The sequence below is a fragment of the Rhododendron vialii genome, chromosome 5a (assembly GCF_030253575.1).
Source record: "Rhododendron vialii isolate Sample 1 chromosome 5a, ASM3025357v1".
NCBI lineage: Eukaryota > Viridiplantae > Streptophyta > Magnoliopsida > Ericales > Ericaceae > Rhododendron > Rhododendron vialii.
Genome location: NC_080561.1, coordinates 36983628 through 37005520, shown reverse-complemented (window position 1 = coordinate 37005520; position 21893 = coordinate 36983628). Strand labels below are relative to the sequence as shown.

The 21893-nt window shown below is 38.1% G+C and overlaps 2 protein-coding genes and 1 long non-coding RNA gene across 7 annotated transcripts; 1 reads left to right on the top strand and 2 right to left on the bottom strand.

Annotated features, from left to right (window-relative positions):
- Positions 1-2263: 2263 nt before the first annotated feature.
- Positions 2264-3582, bottom strand: LOC131326343 (uncharacterized). 2 transcript variants are annotated; one of them, XR_009199981.1, is made up of 3 exons: positions 3450-3582; positions 2929-3387; positions 2264-2599 (listed from the first exon to the last, which is right to left on the bottom strand). It is a non-coding gene; the product is annotated as an uncharacterized LOC131326343 (long non-coding RNA). The 2 variants fall into 2 exon arrangements; XR_009199982.1 differs by having other exon boundaries at positions 2929-3391; positions 3450-3573.
- LOC131326342 (WAT1-related protein At2g37460-like) lies at positions 3032-5580 on the top strand. Its single transcript, XM_058359095.1, has 7 exons — positions 3032-3365; positions 3519-3581; positions 3685-3801; positions 3933-4173; positions 4256-4417; positions 4811-4962; positions 5042-5580. Exons 1-7 carry the CDS (start codon positions 3181-3183, stop codon positions 5289-5291), a joined length of 1170 nt encoding a protein of 389 aa, XP_058215078.1. The 5' UTR covers positions 3032-3180; the 3' UTR covers positions 5292-5580.
- A 5278-nt stretch (positions 5581-10858) lies between these two features.
- Positions 10859-20788, bottom strand: LOC131326341 (type I inositol polyphosphate 5-phosphatase 8). 4 transcript variants are annotated; one of them, XM_058359094.1, is made up of 11 exons: positions 20631-20788; positions 19410-19497; positions 18911-18995; positions 18278-18358; positions 18084-18168; positions 17328-17432; positions 14549-15011; positions 14176-14372; positions 13974-14082; positions 13661-13809; positions 10859-11938 (listed from the first exon to the last, which is right to left on the bottom strand). In XM_058359094.1, the coding sequence occupies exons 2-11, from the start codon at positions 19437-19439 to the stop codon at positions 11620-11622; spliced, it is 1623 nt and encodes a 540-aa protein (XP_058215077.1). In that variant the 5' UTR covers positions 19440-19497; positions 20631-20788; the 3' UTR covers positions 10859-11619. The 4 variants fall into 4 exon arrangements, with proteins under 4 accessions (XP_058215077.1, XP_058215074.1, XP_058215073.1 ...); XM_058359091.1 differs by having other exon boundaries at positions 18084-18171; positions 19410-19474; XM_058359090.1 differs by having other exon boundaries at positions 18084-18171; positions 20631-20785.
- Positions 20789-21893: the final 1105 nt, after the last annotated feature.

The following is a 21893-nucleotide window of genomic DNA, read 5'->3' as shown; positions in this document are numbered from 1 at the left end:
GGTGAGAGGAGGAGGGGAGAAGAGGAGAGAGAGTGAAGGGGAATAGTGCTAATGTATATTTACCTAAGCACTGTTGATGGATGCATTTTACCTAGGCCTTTACCTAATCTGCTGCAATGCCTATTTGAGGGTTTTGCTTAGGTAAAATAGCTAAAAAAGTCTTTTACCTCTTTTGATGTACTTGCTCTTAGAGATGAGTTGGAGATGCTCTTAGTGGGTAAATTCCACAGAATACCCCTATCGTTCACCATTGCCTGGGTTTCACAGGTGAAAATTGCAATCCAAATGATCATCAACTGAGTTAGACAGGGCGCTATGGATTGGACTATTTGAACACAAATTCGGAAGTTCACGGATGAAACTAACAAAATTGGAAAAATTAGAACGCGGGGGAATTTTGCTCCCTTCGATCCAAAACCATTGGATTTTGGTCAGTATGTCCAAAACTGCGGTCTGCCAAAAAAATGGATTTAGGAATTGATCCGAAGAGCACACGGGGAAAGTTTATAGGTGTGCTAGAATTTCAGTCATTTACAAACTGACCACATTGCCCAAAATCCAACAGTTGAAGAATGTGATCGCTTGTCTTCTAAGAAATCTCGAGTCTTTGATATTCGGGTTCAAATACCCATGGATTCACTGTTTGTTTACTGGCTTCATATAATTAAGAAAACACTAGTTTTCGTGAAGCTTCTTGTTCATATCTCTCATCCTTTTGCAAGATAATAGATTCGATTCCATGATATCACAATATACTTTGATTATCAACGCAATATACTTTCATAATCCTCCATTGTCCTACGATGTTGAGGTCGAATCGCGAATCCTAGGGGAAAATGGGGGTGTTGGGTGTTTGTCAGTGTCATCGTCGGAACTATGTCAGAATATTAGTTAGGTAATGGCCACAAAAGAAGCCAGATGAGGTATAAGAATCTTGTGAAGCAGAGAATCTTTCTTGAATTGAGAAAGAAGCTGATGGATTGCAAAGTGGAATTGAACCAGCAAGTTGAAAAAACAACATTTTTATGCAAGATACCCAACGGCACATTGCGATATAGCTAGATGAGCTCCGAACTCAACTAACGGAAACAAATTCCGGATCATAAAGCAAGTACAGAACAAAAAAAAGTTGCAAACATGACTTCCGAAAGCTGTCATTTACCTGATTCTCGGCTAGAACCTAGCGAGAATCAAGATAGTGAATTACGCGTTTACATTGGATACAAAACAGAAAGAACAGAAGGGTTTATCGGCAAAACAAATCGCATGAATGTAAGGGAATGACGATTGTAGGAGAATCAGATTTCATTCTTCCATTAATCAACATTAGCTTTCTTCTCATGCTTCTGGGTTCCTGCATTGTTTAATTCGGATTCTCAGGAATTCCACCAAATTACCTATAGGCCCCCCCCACCCAAATACACATTCCAATAGGCAAACAGATTCCTCCCACCCACTCAAAAACAAAAGACAATACAAAAAACAAAAAAGGAAATCAAAAGATGGTGTGTCTGCAAAGCTTCATCACTCTATTCAGGACACTTTTGACCACACTAGGACACTAAAAGATTAGCTCTCATAGCCCCTCCATATTCTTTTGTTGGATGTAAAGGGATCCACAAGGATAAAGTTCACGTAACAAATATCCCAGTACATTTAGCTTCACATGCCGTGCCCGACTCAACTTACAGGGCTAATTACGCGGACCTGCATTTAAGCTTCTTACAGTTATGCTAACCTCATGTGTGTTTCTGAGATTACGCTAACCCAACGAAATCCCACCCCTACGTGTGCAATTTAACTTGACCGATTTTGAAATCAACTATTTCATCAAATAGGAATAAAGAGGACATCTTCATTCGATAACTCAAAGTGCTGCTAATTTTCTCTTCCAAGCCTGTTAATGATGACTTGACAGAAAGGATTAAGGAACAAGGACCAAGTAATTATCCTTGGTACAGACCCGGAAGTGATAGGAAGGACGGTTCATTAATGCACACACAATCCTGATTTGCAGTGTAAACAAAACTCCATCAACAAATCAAGAACAAACTGTCTTTAAGCGATCAGTTTTTGTAAGCAGAAGCATAGTCCCAGTGGCACAACCTTGTCAAGGAGTAAGTGGCGTGCACGGCATGAACCCACTTATTGAAGGACAAATCTTTTGATGTGAAGGGGACACCAGAATATATGACAGGATGCTAATGGAGTTCCGAATGGGATGTCTATGCAAAATGATAAAGCACAGGGCAGAAAAATATACAGTGTAAAGTATGGATTAGTGGGATTTGAGTGCCAAGTACATGGTACACAATGCATAGTGCCTAGTGCCATGACACAGCCTAGCCCATAAACTAATAATGTTAAAGCACCGGAAAGAAGTTGTTCAAGTGGGATTTATCAGTTAAACAATGCAACGTCACCTTCGACAATGGCAATGATGCAAATGATGTCTACGCATACATATATACATGGACGTATCTTCCCAACAGAAACTTGCCAAGTTCTGTGGGCTAACACAGAAATTCCTTTTGCTCAAGACCACAAGACCTCTGTAGCTGCATATGGAGATGAAACCGATGTACCCTAGACATCAATCCTGCAGATTTAAGACCGGGTACTATGACTATATGAAGGTGTTATAATAGGAACAATTTAACTAAGGAACTAAATCTCATTTGAACGTGAAAACAACAACCCACACAGGCAGTTAAATGGTAAGAATACGAGGAATCTCTTTATTGTGGCGTACAATTTTGCCAATAATGAACAACACTGTGAACCAATCACAAATCAACTTGAGAGAGCTCTATATTGATAAAAGCGACTCCATAAAGCTTTAGTCATCGGTCAAACAATTATGACAAAAAATAGAAAGGCACTAAGGTCTGATGTTTCATAAGCAATTTTGTTGTCACAGGTGGACACCAATAGGTTTGCGCGAAGAAAGATGTCTCCTGTTGATGTTTGGTGACAGGGCCTTTTAAGCAATAATTGACTTTTTATTTGTTAGTGGACTCCCCTGCTATAAAGCATGTTGAAGATATCTGAATCTGACTACTACAACATTGTTGCACAAAACAGGAAAACGAAACAACTACAAATATGAACACTGAGCTCATTAAATTTCCATTTCAAAATTTCACGAGCGTTGAGTAGTTAAGAGAGCAGTGTGTAACTATGGGTAAGCTGTATCAGAGGATGAAGCCTTTCATTGGTGTCATTCTCTTGCAATTTGGGTTTGCAGGGATGGATATCCTTTCCAAGGTAGCATTGAATGAGGGGATGAGCAATTATGTATTTGTTGTGTACCGCCATGCCGTTGCCACTATTGTCATCGTCCCCTTTGCGATCATTTTGGACAAGTCTCTCTCTCTCTCTCTCTCTCTCTCTCTCTCTCTCTCTCTCTATATATATATATATATATATATATATATATACACACACACATGCGTGTGTGTGTCTCATGTGATAATTCCATAGAAGTAACACAAACAGATGACATAACATTTCAACAGGAAAACAAGACCGAAGATGACTTTCTCAATCTTTGCCAAAATTATGCTGCTGAGCTTACTCGAGTAATTTCCCACCAAATATTACACATGTTTTTATTCCCTCCTATTCCTCATGCAATGACCTTCTTACAAGCTACTCTCTCCCTCTGTGCACGTGTGTGTGCAGGCCAGTCATTGACCAGAACCTATATTTTTTGGGGATGAAATACACAACAGCAACATTTGCAACTGCAATGTCCAACATTCTTCCCGCCATAACTTTTGTTATGGCATGGGTTCTAAGGTAATCAATACCATACAATAAAAAATACTATAAGGTTCAATATAAGTATGCACCGGCATGGACACAGAAATGGGTTTTTTATAAACATGTCTGATATGGTTTTTGTATGTCTGTAAATTTCCCTGTGGTAGGATGGAGAAGTTAAAGATTAATAGCATTCGCAGCCAAGCTAAGATAATGGGGACGGTAGCCACTGTTGCAGGAGCCATGCTCATGACACTGGTAAAAGGCCCAGTTATTGAGCTGTTTAGGGCAAAAGGAAGCAGCACTCCTGAACTTCAAGGGGCCGGGTTAACTCTTAAACATTCAATTAAGGGGTCGCTAATGATCACAGTTGGATGCTTCAGCTGGGCAGCTTTCATGAACCTTCAAGTACGCCAATATAGTTATAAACTAACAGACACCAAAATTTACATGTTTTACGAGATCATGTTAATCTTTTGTGTTTATCCAGGCAATCACGCTAAGAACATATCCCACTGAGCTCTCCCTCACCGCTTGGATATGCATATTGGGAACAGCCCAGGGAGCAGTAGTGGCGCTTATAATGGAAAGGGGAAAAGCCAGTGTTTGGTCTATAAACTGGGACGCTAAATTCCTGGCAGCTGTTTACAGTGTAAGGAGAATAAATAGAAAAACGAAAATTTCTTTCTTAGCTAGAATGTTCTCAATGGATAAGAAAATCAAACAACATATTAGGTGTATGAGTGGGTGGTTGAGTTCAAGTAATTTTACTACTTTGCCCTAACGGTTAACTCATTTATAGTAAACACAGTTGCAAAATTTGTTTTATCCTTAGAACAATATAGGAAATCACTTTCATGACACAACTTCAAAAATTTGTTTAGACCGAGTTTTGTTCTACATTTCTATATTAAAATAGATATTAATCTAGAACTAAAATTCTGCAACTACCACAGAGAAGGATGTTTAATAAGAGAAGGAGAACAAAGTTGCCAACATTGGTAACTTACTACAACTTTTTGTTTTTCTAAAAACATGCACGCAGGGCATAGTCTGCTCGGGCTTTGCTTACTACATTCAAGGAGTAATAATGAAAGACAAAGGACCCGTTTTCGTAACGGCTTTCAGCCCACTCAGCATGGTGATTGTTGCTGTGATGAGTTCCTTTATATTGGCTGAGCAAATGACCCTGGGAAGGTAATCTCTCAATACACACTGTTAATTACAAGCAGCTGGTTAAAAAGGGAAATGACCTAGGCGATGGTGTAATTTACAGGGTGATGGGCGCGATGGTCATAGTGGCAGGACTATATCTTGTCATATGGGGTAAAAGCAAGGATTACAAGTCCGAATCTCTAATAACTGACGAGCAAACAACACAAGCTAAGCAACTGACAGAGAGCGGCAACAATGGAGACTTAATTCCATGTCATGGCGTCATCACCATAAATGCATCAAACGAAGGAACCATGACTGTAGAGGAACAAAAGCGTGACAAAGGAAACCAGATTAAGCCTAGCAATTGAATTTTCTGATGGGGTTAACTTCAGTTATTTCAAGGAAATAAACAGTACCAAACTCATTTTCCGAAGCATCATCCTTTTGGAAAGACTATTTATCTATCCAAGCTTCTCATTTATATGGGAGATAGTGCCGGAAAAGAGAAACTTATATAGATTATTTTTGTATTGCAATTTCTTAGCTCTAAGGAATGAAGTTAATAGTGGTGAATTATTTGTTAAATATCTACTCTACTTGTGAGCCATTTTACCGTAATAGGTAAGGTGAGCCTATTTAATAGTTGAAGTTAAGAAACCTTCTTAGTTCGTCTATGTAGGGGTCTGTTACGTCTGCAACTTATCGTATGAAGAAAAATGAGCTAGAAGAGAAATGTCGTAGTTTTTCTTGCTTCTGTTCATGAGATGCCATACAGCAGCGTTTGATTCCAGAAAACCTAAATGAGATACTAAATCCTCGCAAACTGGAAATTATACACGAAAAGGCATACGCTTATAAAAAGATGAAATACAAGTATTTATCATAAGTGCTGCTGATTTTAATGAACTTTGACATTGGCACGTAGCAAAAAGTAGTCATTTAATATCTTGTGCCAACCACATCTCATGTCTACCTTAGGAGCTGTGAACCCTTTCAGTATTTATATGCCATGGAATTGTTATGAGAACCACAAATTGGACTAGGCAAATTTAATTATCAACCTTTTCAGTATTTATATGCCATGGAATTGTTATGAGAACCACAAACTGGACTAGGCAAATTTGATTATCAAGTGAACTCCCCAGAAAATCAATGGTCGTATTTCTTTACCCTCCTCAAAGAATTGAAAAATCTTCCCAGCTGGAGATCATTGGATTCATACAAAGTAAACAGAGTACCTTTATCTAATGCCACTGGGGCAGGAAAAGACAAATACTTGCTATTCTGGAGATGGACGTGCCGGCCGGAGTTGGTCTGAGAATGGTGGGGTGTGTGGTGGTGGTGGGATGGGGGGGTGGGAAGGGTGATTAGGTGAGTAGATGGAGAGGGAGGAGAGAGCGTGTTCTAATCTCAGCCATTGAAATGAATGGCTGAGATCTTGTGTTAAAGTTTTGTTAAAATTTGTGTGGGTAGAACTGGCCCCTATATATCTGAACTTCTATAAAATATATCCTATCCTGACCTTAAGCAGATTAACTGGTATTAGATCCACATAAAGTCTGCCTTTTGAGAGTGACCCTGCTAAATTACAACTCACAAAGTAAGAGCAAAGGTTGAGAAGCCGAGAAGATAACGGGCTTCAACCAAGTTGTGCCAAAGATTAATCACAAGAAAAAAACATGTGATGAACTATCAAGTGTCAACACAACCTATCTAGAAAATAAAACTTGCTAAACCTTGAGCAGACCAAAAGATTTTTCCGGTGCTGTGGAACACTGGTTCCTATTAGCACAACAAAACCTTGTCTCTAAACAATAATGATGGCAGTGATGAGCACAAAACAAGGATAAGCCTACCTTTATTATTGAACAAGGTGACTCTATGAGACTAAGCTATTGCCCTTCATCCTACCATATGTACACTGAAAAATTCACGAGTCACTGCTAGGAATTATTCTGACAAAGGAATTTTTTGAGGTGGAAACCAGAGGTGTAGCCAAATATAGTAAATGGTCATTGGTGGCTAAACCACGTACTTAAATTACCTTTCAAAGATGGAAAGATTTCCGGTTAATGGAGGACCCGATAATTGTCCGGATAACTTCAACCAACATGATTGAGGTGTGTTCTTGAAATGGGTATGTTAGTGACATGGTGCTGTCATCCCCTTTGTTATATGGTCGATCCTGGCAATGTGGGCATGATATTGTCATCCACCCTGATTGGAGAGGTATTCAACCAGATAAAGATAATGCTTGGAATGAACAAGTTTGATAATCAGGTTTAAGGGGGATGATGTCGAAATAAACTTGATTGCTCACATTCAGAGCCTCCAAAGTGAATGACCAACTTCCTACAGCTCCCAACAGATTGAACGGTGCATCGATTCAAGCTACTAATGAGGTTTCTTAATTCACCTCCAATTTCAATCGGAAAATCAGCCTATGTATGTGTGTGCGATTCAGTGTGTAGAGCATGTAAAGCAACAGAGTATAAGTCTAATTTAGATCCAAAAGTTCTGCCCAAGAAGATCTGTCTAATTCACTACCTTCTTCTTAAACGTGAATTCTTTGCGCTCTGTCTGTTTTGGGCAGAAAACGTCTTCTGGAAAACATTTTCTGGATAATAATGTGCTTTCCAGTGTTTGATTGTAACTTGAGAATGTTTCCCGGAAAACGCTTCCATTGATTTTTATATTTCCGTTGAACCAAACACAGGAACTTGTTTTTCACGGAATTTTTTTTTGAAGAAAGTAATTGATCTTCACACTCCCTTTTTTATAACCACACTCCCTCTTTGTCCTCTTGTGATGTGAATTTGCAAAATTAACCTTCCATTTGTATACTAGTTTACATTTGGAAGTACAACATAGTGAATTCACATTAAGACAAAAAAAAGGAGTGGTTATTTAAAAAAAAAGAGAGGAAGTGTTTTCCGCCCAAAACAACGGAGAGTTAAATCATCCAGCACTACACACAAAAAAAAAAAAACAAAAACAAATAAGGAATTCCTCGTCCTAATTCAGTTCAAGCTCAACTAATATACCGAACTTTCATCCTTCATAACTTATATAAACTGAAGAAACTCGAAGGGTTGGCCAAGTGGTTATGATAAAATAATAAGTGCTAGGTTTCAAATATTCTAAATCTTGAGGCCACTGGAGTCTTGTCCGGTTGTTTGTTAACCTTCAAGGCCCTAGAATTAGTCGAGGTGAGCGCAAGCTAGCCCGAACATCTCGTTATTAAAAAAAAACACTTATGAACTGAAGAACAGAATAGTGAGAATACGGAGCCAAGTGGTTATGATAAAATAATAAGTGCTATGAGGTCATAGGTTTCAAATATTCTAAATCTTGGGGCCACTGGAGTCTTGTCCGGTTGTTTGTTAACCTTTAAGGCCCTGAAATTAGTCGAGGTGAGCGCAAGCTAGCCCGAACATCTCGTTATTAAAATAAAAAAAACTTATGAACTGAAGAACAGAATAGTGAGAATACAGAGCAATCAGATGCTGTAGTACTCTCTTGTATTTAACAAATACCAAATTTTCTCGGCAACCAAACACAAGGCCGTACCGGAATCCTACTTCTCCCATAGAAAAAAGAGAGCGCGAAAATTCAACGATTTGAAACCTAGTAATACATCATAACGGAAGCGAATAGTGAGTCGATGAGATTACATATAAATATTCACGTACGTGTGTACCTTTATTAATGATGACCGTAATCTCTCCGGCCAAGTTTTTCCGGCGATTGTACGGCCGAGGGCGGCGGCGAGATACATATGATTGGTTGGGGTAAGGATTTTTCACTCGGAAGATTATCGTGGACCACAATCCGTGCCGTCAAAGTGGAGGAGTAATATTCGATCTGGACCGTCTGTTTAGTGATTATTTTACTAATTAAATTAATTTGATTATTTTAATTAAAAATATTCATCTTAACGGGAGGAGTCTTTTTTTTTTTTTTTCTTTCCACAGCGATATACATCGGCAAGGGTTAACAGGGCTGTTAGAGTTAGCACGGGGAGATGAGAGGAGCCTTTTTTTTTTTTTTTCCATGGCGATATACATTAGCGAGGGTTAGTGGAGGTGTTAGAGTTAGCACGGAGAGACAAGAGGAGTCTTTTTTTTTTTGCCACGGCGATATACATCAGCGGAGGTTAGTAGGGGTGTTAGAGTGGGAGTGTTAGAGTCAGGGAGACGAGAGGACTCTTTTTTTTTTTTGCCACGGCGATATACATCAGCGGGGGTTAGTGGGGGTGTTGGAGTTAGCACGAGGAGACCAGAAGCTATCCATAGCCCTAGTCCCCTAAAGGGCTTGCTCTCTGTGGGCTCGAACCCAAGACCTTCCACAAAAGGGAGGCAATGACTGACTAATTGCACTAAGCAGTGGTTGTAATAAGTGGAAAAAAAAATTGATCAAAATCATTAAAACACAAAAAAAATTCACCAAAGACGAAAAAATATCAAACAACTATCTTTTTTGTCTAAAGTAACCACATTTTTATATTTTATACATTTCTGGTTTTTTTTCTCTAAACAAATGATTAACCCCCAAATTTAAGACGAAAAATTCAACAAAAAGTTACAAAGAGTAAAAAATGCCGGAAAATTTTTTTTAGGTCATATGGACTTGTAACAAAAGCATACTATTGATTTAACTACCTGACCCAAGATAAATTGGACCAAAATAAACACCTTTTGTTTGGTTTCCATCTTTGAAAATTATTTTTGATGTATTGAGTGGTAATAAATGAAGAGAAATAAATAGAAAAAGTTATTGAGAATCGTGCAGGGAGACAAATATTTTCCCAAAAGATGGGAGAAGAACAAAAGTGTGTATATTTTGGAAAACTGGCTTTTATAATTTAAGAGAAAACTACTATCATTCGTAACAAACAGGAGCTTATTGAATCATTTCCCAAAAAATAAAAAATAATAAAAAATTGGGTTGAAAACATTAAGGAAATTTAAAAAACGAATTCTTTTTGGGCAAATCATGGGAAGATCAGCCCACCAAAACTTGGGTCAAGGCCCACCAAAACTCAGAGTTCTCAGTAAAGCCCACGGACCAAAAATCAGCAGCAGGCCTGGCCGACAACCCACGGCCCAATCTGATTATATGACCCCGTTTTTAAGTAGCAAGAGATGGTGGGCAAACATCCAAAACTAAGAGGGAAAATGACGGCCAATGACGTCTTTTGCCAATATTTTCAGCATGTCCTTGGCGGGGTATTAATTATCAAAATACATTCTGGACCGTCATTTTCCCAAACTAATACATAAAGAACTATGAATTATTTAAATTCGAACCAATTCTCATTTCGAGTCAAACTTAACTAATCAAATACGTGGAATTTTACTGTAAAATTATCCTATGCAATACAATTCCCATATTAAAGCTTCTACATAAACAAGACGAGACCAGATCCGTTATCCGAACTATATACCTCGTCCACATTCCAAAGATTCTTTAACTCTCGTTTTTAACACACGTATGCCGTGCAAATGTGAGAATGCATTGTAAGCGTTGATTGATTGAGTGCAGGCGTGTCAAGACTTGTAGCGCCTAACTTGGATGGTGATTGCCGTCGTAATTCTTGACTTCTAACTCGTAGAGCGATTGTGGGTTGCCACACGGTTTGAGGCGGTTATTCACGATCATGGGTTGCTACTTCACCTTCCAAGTTTTCTTATTAGTCCGCCAACTGTGCATAACCGTTCCCATCTTCTCCGAATAATTACTTTCATGGAAAATTATTCGATGCATCTCACTTCACATGAGTTTTAATTAATTTTTAGCCCAAGTAAACAATGAATATTGGCCCAATTTAATTAATTTTTAATTAAATGGCTCTCCAGTGCTGATCCGAGATTTGTTGCAAAAAATGGACATAAACACTGTTGTATATGAAAGAGTGAATTCAGGACAGACGATCTTGGGTGAATGAGATCACACAACATAAATTTAGTACAAATTTTTTTTGGTCGCTAAGTAAACTTAGAACAAACTTTGACATTTCGATAAACTAATACAAGATTCTCATTTTTCCTAATGTCAACCCTTCCTCTATAAAGCTATTCAATGTTTAACCAATTAACAATTTATATCTCATCTCCGTCCCCTCCAAAAAAAAATATATACTAGAAGAAACGATCTCTGTCTGTACCCGAGCGCACAGATCCTTTTCGAACCCATTTCGCATCGGGCTGTGCTATGTGCACAGACTGCTGTGCACGAATCATTTCTGTTTCGCATCTCACAGATAAAACTGCGAGAATCAAACATAACAAAGCTGAATTACATTCTTCAAACCAATGGTCAAAACGGCTCAGAATTCCATGTTGAAATAAGTAGCTACCACTCTCTGTCCATCATCAGTCATCATGATCCAACGGTCCCTGATCAACCCACGTGTCATCCATCCGGCGTGCCGGCACGCCCCAACCCGCATGTCATTTTGTAACTTATCTCAATTTGGTTCAACAGAGAATATGGGTTGGGCCAATCATGACACTCAAAGCCCGTAAAATTTTCTTTTGAACAAAAATGAAAGTACAGGTATGGTGACTATGGTCTCCGTCACCTCTGCCGGAGAGTAAAAAGCCCACGAATTTTTTAGAACTCACAAAACCGTTAAAAATTCCGGCGGAGTCAGAGGGATGCTTCTCCAGTGTGTCCTGTTGACGCGTCGGTGTGTCATTGGAGTGGCCACCTTGGTGTGCTCTGTATGCAGCTTTGAGCCCTGGTTATGAGCAACAATTCATCTGCCTCAATTTTGGCAAAACATATTGGTGGCAATCCACTGGCAGTTGGAACCGGCAACGGTCGCGGTGGCAGCAGTGGTGGTGATTTGGTGGTGGTTGAGCTAGTAATGGGTGTGGGCTTGTTTTTGTTGGCGAAATTGACTTGGACTGAGAAGAGAGAATAAACTGGCCTGTGGTCTGAGAATTTGGACTCACCTCTCACATACCATATTTGCTTCAGTCCTTCACCTTTCCACAATATTCTGTCGCACCTATCATTTCCATATGACCAAAAAAGTGATAAATTAGGTAGCTTATTTTGCTAGAGAGAGAGTTGATATTTCAATATGACCAAATATAGTTATACATTTTCCTTCCATAGTTAAACATCTTCTTTCCCTCGTACCAATCTAGATAGTAACCATCTGTACCATCTGACCTACCAAACTTTAGCCTAACCAAGTGACTCAAAAGTTATAACCAGGAATGGAGCCAAGATTTTACCCTAGCAGTGGCGAAATATATATTTAAAAAATAAAAGGAGCCATAAAAAGATGCATAAAAAATACGAATGTCATCGGCTCTAGGAAATTTTTTAAAGACATAATAAAAACTACTCAATAGTAAATGAAGTTTGTCATGTACACATGGAGTACGAAAAATGATCTAACTTTAATTTAATCTATTTATTATACTGGGACATCTTAAATTGTGTCTGACACTCTTTCATGTCGTTAAAATGCATCGATGATTTTTGTTTCGGAAAACTTTTTTGGGTCTCCTTTCTTGAAAAAAAAAAATTAAAAGATTAAGGACTAGTATATAGCAAATAATAGTGAAAAAAGTCTAGCGGTGACAGGTCTATATACATTGGGGATAATTTTTTTTACATATAATAATTACATTATATTTTCTAAAATTCTTGTCATGATGGTCATCATCACTAGACCTCCTGTGACTCCATCCTTGGTTATAACTTATGTTAGTAGTAGCTGGTAGTGGGCATTACCTGAATTGGGGATGGTGCGTAGTACGGTGCTGTGTACACTATTACACAGCACCAATCCGAAGTCCCCATTACCTTATCTATTTCCTCGACATTTCTATATGTTTCCGAGGTGGGATTTCACGGTCTCTTCATAAATTCAAGATTCAAATGCTAAGAAATTTGTTCAAAACGCTTTAGTAGTATAAAATGAGTAAAGACAGTATGAAGTATTTGACCAATAGAATCTCCTTGCAGTAACTAAGACAGGTTAAGCAAGGAAGGCGGTGCAAGTTAATTAAACATTGACAGGGTCGGCGTAAGGAATTTATTCTATGACAGGAGTAAAGTAAAAGCTTGAACCGACTGATCAGTTGTTTCCCAATGCAAGCAATGAGAAACCCAGGTGGTCTGTGCATTACTTTATTCTCTCTCTCTCTCTCTCTCTCTCTCTCTCTCTCTCCATATGGATCAATGTAAGCCCCTAATTCCCTGTGTTGAGTTGCAATTTTCACTTAGTGGAATCTTTTGCCTAGCTAAAAGTACAATCTATATTTTACCTATTCACTTGTCCATCTATGTGTTCAAACCCCACTCTCTAAAATTAAAATTAACTTTAACAAATTTTACAAGAGAAATGTTCTTGCTACATACGTGGTGAAAGAATATACCGGTGAAGTTGCAGAAAAAAGGTAAAGAGAGGTAGAGGGAGGATAGAGATTGTCCTTGGTAGCCGGGAAAGGGATTCGCCTAGTGAAATTTGGCTACCTACACGGCTACACGTAAAGAGTAAGGATGGACTTAGCCAAAACGCCTCGCCTCATACAGATCGAGTTCGTTGGAGAATATAAAGGTGTATATGATTTGCTATATTTGCTAACAGGCCATATATGCCTAGTGGGTTGGAGATGCTTTGAGACATTGACCGGGATCGCTAGCTTAATGTAATCAAATGAAACCAAATTATTGTAAAACTTGATTGTAGAGCAATGCAGAGTAAAATAAGTACCAGGCAGGAGTCCTTTGCTTCTCTTTAGAAGTAGAGATTTGGACAACATAATTATCAGAGTTGGTGAGGTACTTGTAAGTTGGAGCAAAATATATCCTCCCTTCTTCCCATTCCTTAAACACACGGCCAGCTCTTTTCTCTATCCTCAACTGCCAACAGGGCCACATCAATTATAATGTCATAACATGATTTCACATAGACAAGTGATTAAATAGTAACAACTAGAGAAATTCCTAAAGGTGGTACATAGGGTGAGGACAGAGATAAAACAAACAAAAAAAAGAGAGCGAATCCGTCATTAAGTCTCTCTAACCTGATCTTTCTCTAAAAGTGATTTCCAATCGTTATTCTTCAGTAGCTCATGTGTGTCAGCACAACCCGAAGCAAGTCGATAATTCAAGTCTCCGAGCCAAATGATCTTACTAATTAGGGGGAAAAGTTAAAGAAGTTAGGATACAGATCAAACTTCTACATTACAATATCTTGAATGTGGAACTTAATGATCGAACACTTACTCATGTTCCAAAATGCTCTCAGGAGGGATTGCTTTCCCGAGTCCTCTGCACGCATGAGAGAACCTTGTTTTCTTCAAAATTTCCATAACATCTGAATTTCTTCGGACTTCGTCGCCTTCTTTCTCTCCAGAGGCCAAATGGGTGCAAACAAAGCAAAATGTTGTCTTGTGCAATGTCATACTAATTGATATTGATCCCTATTAACCCATAAAAATGAAAAATATATAAGAACGAAGAATCCCACTTGTAGATTGAGCTCATTTTGTGATCGCTCGTTTGGAACTTGTTCAGGTTCTTTTAAAAGAGTAATAATTCAAACTACAACACATTTTGAAGCTCAACTGAAGAGTTTAGTATGTGTCTAGCTATTTACCTTATTGCCAAGATATCCCATGATGCCTCTTCCAACACAAGAGACCTTCAAATTGCTAATGTTGCGATACAGGTCCACTCGAACCCATACGCACAAGAAAATACCCACCATCTGTTTACTAGCTGCCAAACAATATTGATGGTTATCAAGACTACTGGTACTAGGTCGGCCAGGCGAGCCTTCTTCCGTCGAGTTTGAATTCGAGCTCAGAAACCTCTGAAAATCCTCATCGTTGAGTTCATCTTCTAGTGAGAGCAAGTCGGAGAAGCTTACTCTTGGTTTTGCACTCGGTGGTGATTGTTTTAGGTCAACATTAGGGGAACTATTGTAATATTTCAAAACTTCAGGGTCAGTTGTGTTATTGTTCAAAGCTTCGCGGATTAGGGAGAGCCACTTGCCAGCTGGACTATTGTCCTCTGCCCCGAGTATGTTTCCTGCGTTGAGTGGTACGATTTCCTGGAACCTGATATCCACAATAACGGGGTGAAAATGGTTAGTCAAAACTTCCCTTGAGAGATTATCCGGCCGTTAAATTTTAAACATAAAAAAAAAAAATTACTCAATCCAACCGCCGAAATGTTTTTTGGGTTTGATTTTCGGTGGCGTTCATCGGTGTGCCCGTGATCCGTTAAAACTTTGTAATCTTATTCAAAGATTTATAAAAAAGTTTTGCTGATCAAAAAATAAACCTCAGAGGCATAGAAGTTTTTGAGACAGAGGAGATCCGACCTCGTATCTATATGAAGTTCAACAGTAACCCTCCAAATCCCTAGCGAGGAGTTTGTGATTGGTTTATGAGTTTAGGTTTTTATAAAAAAAAAATATTCTTTTTAAATTTATGACATAAGTAATTCACTTCGTCAGCACTCTCGATTGTGGAACCGTGGAAGGGGTCAAGGAAGCAGCAGCAAAAAGTAGTAGGGGCGGTGGGGCAAACGGGTGAAACTTTGAAAAGGGAGAAAATTTTCAGTGTCCACGTGGTGCCCACTTGGTGTATCCGGACCGTTCATTTGAGTTTTGGACGGCTCGAATTTAGAGAGAGAAAGAGGAGAGAGAGTGTGGAGATGAGAGGAGAGAGGAGAGAAAATGTTTCAATTTGGATCGTTCAATACACTTTTGAACGGCTCGAATGTGCTTACTCGGATACCACATCAACCGGTTAACATAGTACCCACCCGGCACTTAAGAATTTCTCATGAAGAGGACACGAGAAAGGACTTGGGGGATGACTTCTGCGGGCACGTTACTGATGAGCTGGTGTGCATGTGTTATAACTTGGCGTCAAGAAAAAACACAAGACCCAACGTAACATGTTGGCGCGTGGTTCATTAGCACTTTTCACTAATTTCCAAATTAAGGTACGAGATTACTACTATTTTGTCTCTAATCGGACTTTGTAGTGCGCCCTTTACTATAGGGTTGTAGTGCACAATTCGAACTGTCTCATTTCTACAATCTAATAATCCCAATGATGGCTCGAATTACAAACTATGTCTCATTTCTACAATCTAATAGTCCCAATGATGGCTCGAATTACAAACTATACCTCTGCACTGTAGGGTTTCCGAGTTCAATCTTAGTGATACATTATGTGATTTTTAACCGCATAACTTGTAAAATTCACTTCACTTGAACTCCCAGAATTACTCGGGGTAAATGAGACATTGAGGCGAAAACTCATATTAATGAGTGGTTGGGAGGGAGTTTCAAACAAATACATGCACTTAAGAGCATCTTCAACCCATCTCTAAAATCGTAATATGGATGTGACACATAGGAGATAGATTTTGTAATTTATTTTTATTTTTTGCACTTTACAAAAGAATCCAGGAGGGATCTATTATTCTTTTTAGATGTTTGGGTTTCTAAATTGTTTTTGGTTCTCCAAATATGGAGACCTTACTTCCATTTTGAAGACAAAATCTCTAAAAGTACGATAGGTTTCTCTTAAATTCTCTCATAAAGTATAAAAAGTGCGAATGAATTACAAAATCTTCTTCCAATATGTCACATCCATTCTCTATTTAGGAGTTTTAGAAATGGGTTAGAGCATCTCCAACCCATCCTCTAAAACACAAAAATAGAGAATGTATGTGACATATTGAGGAGAGATTTTGTAATTTATTCTCTCTTTTTCACTTTATGAGAGAATATTGAAGGGAGCCATAGCACTTTTTAGAGATTTGGACCCCAAATTTACTTTTGGATCTCCAAAAATAGAGACCCTGCTTTTCATTTTGGAGACCAAATCTCTAAAAAGTACCATGGTTCCTCCAAAATTCTCTCATAAAGTGCAAAAAGAGAAAATAAATTACAAAATCTTCTTTTAATATGTCACATTCATTCTCTATTTTTGTGTTTCAGAGCTTGGTTGGAGATGCTCTTGGTACTGCAACATACATGAAGAAATAGTCTATGGTTTTGGACATGCCTACGCTATAAATGGCGAACTTCTTGATACGGAAGTAGTAGGAGAGTGGCATAAAGAACTAAGCAGCGGGTTTTGGTGAGAGAACAAAAGATTTACAGTGAGAGAGCACCTAGCCGGCTTTGTTTTTCCGGAGTTTAAAACGAAAATTAAAGATGAGATTCCATGATGCTGGTCTATTACATGGTGTACCAAAGTAGGAGAGCCCACCAAGGTGCCATTTTATTAAAAGTGTACTAAAATACTTTTGAACGATTGAAATTGTGCAGTACATACCACGTTCGAGAGGGAGAGATATCAGTTGAGCGGGAGGGATGTAAATAAGGAGGAGGAGTGTAGAGTTGTACATACCCAAGGACGTAGATGTCAGCTGGGGCAGGCGTCCGTAGCCAATCTCTTAAATTCAACCCTTCATGTGGCGACTTCCCTCCTACGTTCCATGTCCCTATGAACATCCTGTAATTATACGATCTCGTTTTCATTAACAAAAAAATTGTCAATAATTTTTTTTACAGCAACTCTACTCATAAAACCATCAGTAACTTATTTATTACCGGAAAAACTTAATATTTATCAACAACTTATTCACTACCGAAAACACTTAACAACTTTTCGACCATAAATAAAAATTTACAAATGTTTCAATACTAAAAACACCCCTCAATAATTGCTCCCCATATTACCTTTATAATTTAAAAAGCAAGATTAAAGAGAGAATCTTTTTGAATTGATTGGCCATTGCCAATTTCTAAGCCAGTAATTGGGGTAAAAATATGGAGATACTAAGAGCCGGTTTGATTTTTACGTCTTATTTATTTGTTGTTATTTTTGAATAAATATAGACACAACAATAAAAAGTAAAGACACGAGCAAATAAAATACAATTATCAAATGGGTCCTAAGTGCTCGTTTGACTTGTCATCAAACGATATGCTTATACTTCTCTTCAAAAGTATGGTTGCACTAGTAAGTACGTAAATATTAAGCAGTATTTTGTTGATTTGTTTATTTAATTTATTTGACAAAAAGAAGCAAATAAACAGGCTAAGCAAACAAGCCCTAACAAATTTCCTAATTTAACCTTCAATTTAGAAATACTTGCCTAACCTGAGGTTGAGATCATCCGCGACTGTGGTACACCCGGTTTCAAATCTCGGCCGTTGAATACTATCTCTAGCTTCCATCAACCAGCCTTCTGGTGAGATCAGAAATTAATTGTGGAAGGAAAGATTTACCATCGACGAAACAAAAGGCTGAAGGAGTACAGTACATGGTGCTCTGCGGACCCACGGGAAAATTACCTGAAAGCTCCTCCGGTACGACGACGTAGGAGTCCTTGTCAGAGCAACTCTTTCTTCTCTCACTTCTTCCATCCACCATAGCTGTTTTTTTCCACAAAAAACAACAAATCTCTTAAATAACCAATGGACAATTTTCAGGCCCATCTCGAGTTTATTTCGACGATGCTGCCAAGCGATTCCTGTCAAGCGCATCTGGATTGTCTGTCTCGACAATTTGGACCATTGAAAAAACTTTTTGATGGTCCGGATGCGCCCTGCACCCGCTCGGCAAGATGTTTGGCAGCGTCCCCGAGTCCTGCTTTGTGGTGTTTGTTAAAAACATCAATCATGTCAAAAACTACGTGGAACGGATCTAAACCATTCCTGATTGGAAATATTTGTCTTAAAGAACTACATTTAATCCAGGGTGTCAAGTTTATTTCCTAATGATAAATGCCATCAATCACATGCCTATCAGCTCCAATCAACATGATTTTCGGCACGATTAATGTTCTTGACGATTGTGCCGGCGAAAAATGCAGTTTGCCTCTCAACTACTGAGGAGTCTTGTTCTAAAAAACATATGCCCCAAATACAATTATACCCAGAACTAAAATCGACGAGAAAATTAAAAAAACCAAGGATTGAACTTACCCCTGATCTTGTAATCAGAATGGAATTCATCTGCGCCAGTCTTGATATTCAGCCATTTTCTCACCACCACTTTTGGCCATGAAGACTGCAAAACATTTTCTCTCTCAGCTTTGCATATACTGGTATATAAATACAACAAAAAGAAGTTTAGGAACGCATCTTCCTAACACAATAATGGTATCCGCAACCGTTCGATATATATCTTGTAGTGCGGCATCTCATCCATCCGTCTCGGCGTCCAACTCTCATCTCGGCAATGACCGACCTAGATTCGCAAGAGCCGAGATGAAATATGAACCATTGATTGCCGAACGGCTCGGATGCCGCACTAGACCATGTAGAACTCCTCTGCACAACAGAATTTCCTATTCCATGCGGGCCCACATGAACTACTGAATGACTCGACAGATGAAATTGTGTTCGAAGTTGTGTTCCTAAGCATCGCTATATATGTATACTCGCATGAATATAAATGGGTATTGATTGATTATTAGCATACCTTGGAATTCCTCACGCGCTCTGTTCTCATTGCTCCAAAATCCAAACCAAAACTGTCTCAAGAAACTGAACCCAGTTTATGCAATTAGCTGCGAATTCGTCGGTTACGCGCAGATATTAATGGAAGATCTTAGATTAATGAAATCGAGGAGAGAGAAACAATAAAAAGGGTTTTAATTGACGTTTTTAATTTTGGAAGGGTTGAATTATGACTCAGAACTGATTTTTCAATGAAAGGGCGCCATAAATTAGTGCGAAATTGAGTATTCAACGGGGAATAATAAAAGACCCAGTTGCAAAAATGGAGACAGCTTCTGCGGAAGGATCGTAAAGGAAGGAACTGATGAATGAGAAGATGACCGACCGTATACTTATAAGTTATTATACATATTCGTACATATATAAATGTGTATGTATGTGAGTATACTTTAGAATTTAATTATGTATCTAGGTCAGTATAAGCTCACCTCGACTGGTCCTCGTGAACCAATCGCGAGAGAATTTCCGCACTTGCCGATTTTGAACCCGAGAGCTAAGAGAGAACAAGTTTATAAGTCTTGGGACTTGATCACCGGCCAACCTCCTTGGGATATTATATTGGAGAGGGGGAGGGAGGCCAGGTAATTACTTTTCCTTGAAGAGTAGGAAGCTTGATGTAGGAACTTTACAGAGAGGATGAACAATCAAAGAATTTTTTAGCTTTTTTATTTTATTTTTGAGATCTATGAGAGTTGGATCAAATATTCTCCATTAAATCACCCCCAAGTAGAAGAAAAATCACCTTTCTGAGTTCATCTCACCTGTAAAGCTTCGTTGAAAGGACATTACTAACAGAAGGGTATATTAACTTAAACTGCACAGAAAATGAGATTTCCGGAGATCAATCCGAGCCGAAAAAATCGAAATTTCGGTGCAAAAATTGAAAATTGTGCTGAAATCCCAAGATCTTGATGACTTTTTACGCGAATCTTATTAGCCGAATGTAGTCAGCGGCATTGCTGATTACTCATGAAGTCAAGAGTGAATAAATGCCAATAATTGAAACTAGAAAAGGGATGTTGACGAAAAAGCTTATCGGCGAAAGTCAGAAAAGAAGTTGAACTCCTAACCTTCCTTCCATAGCAACTAAATGCACCCTATTGTGTAGAAAGGTTGTGTGTGTGAGAGAGAGAGAGAGAGAGAGAGAGAGAGAGAGAGAGAGAGAGATTGTGTTAGCACTTACGTGAGTAGCAGTTTCGTCCCTTTTGTCGATCTTCCCTGATGGTTTCTATTGAAGAGAGAGAGAGAGAGGTGTTGATGTGTGATATTTTATTTTACCATTTAGGACTGTGTTTTGGTTGGTGGTGAAGAGGAGACAGAGGAGGTTTGGAGGCGTTCCTCGGAGAAGAAAAAGGAGCAGTTGGCTCTCAATTTATAACGCTCTTTCTATTGCCCAGTGGGGGGTATAATAGTCCTTTTCGCATACACTCCGTAAGAGAAATCAGCATGCAGCATCCTATTGACCAGTGGGGGGGTATAATAGTCCTTTTCATTTGAGAGAACTGGAGTTACGTGCGGAAAGTTTCGGTGCACAGATTTTTAGGAATCGTTTCCGTTGAACTAAATAAATTACTATAAGAGATTAAATTTTTTACATTGTCGGTGTAAATATTTGTTTTTTTTAAATTAATTATATTATGTTACGTCGTCAAATTCTATTGATTGAGATCACTGTTTTGCAACGTGTGCGCGATGTAATTGATTTAGAGAAAATAAATGTTTACATAGGCGTTATAAAGAATTATTCTCCTACTATAAAGTCCATGTTTTCGTAAATTTATAACCATATTATTTTCTTCACATACATCAGTTAAAATATCACTTAGCGGTAACAACTTATTACTGTCGTTAGAGTATCCACAATACTATAATCAAAAGTAAAATATTTTTAAAGTTAACAATGTTGGTGCAAAATATGGTTCACAATGTTATAATTAAACTTAACAACTTCAGAAATAATCAAATTTTGAATTTTGAATAACCAAAAATAGCAACCTTTTGACAATAACTAAATTTAATAGACTCTATATATTCTCAATCATTATACAAAAATGTTCTCTCTCTTTCCTTTTCCCCTCTTTCTTTTTCTTTTTCGAACAATATTTTCAAAAAAATAAATATTTTTCTAAAAAATGTTTTTTTAAGAAAACAATTTTTGAAAAATAGAAATAGTATTTTTCCAAAAAAAAGTTTCAAAAACGATTTTCTATTTCTAGTAAATAGTTTTTATTAGTTTTAAAACTATTTTTAGAAAAACTATTTTCTATTGTACACAGTTTTTAGTTTTTTGTAGTTTGAAAATATGATGTGATAAGTTTTCGTTATCTAATTTTGATTATATAATTTTAAATGAATAATCAAAAGCTGATGTAGCAACTTTTAGATATCAATTTTTGATTATAACATTATAGATGTTTTTAGAGTTGTCAGATGCACGGAAACACCA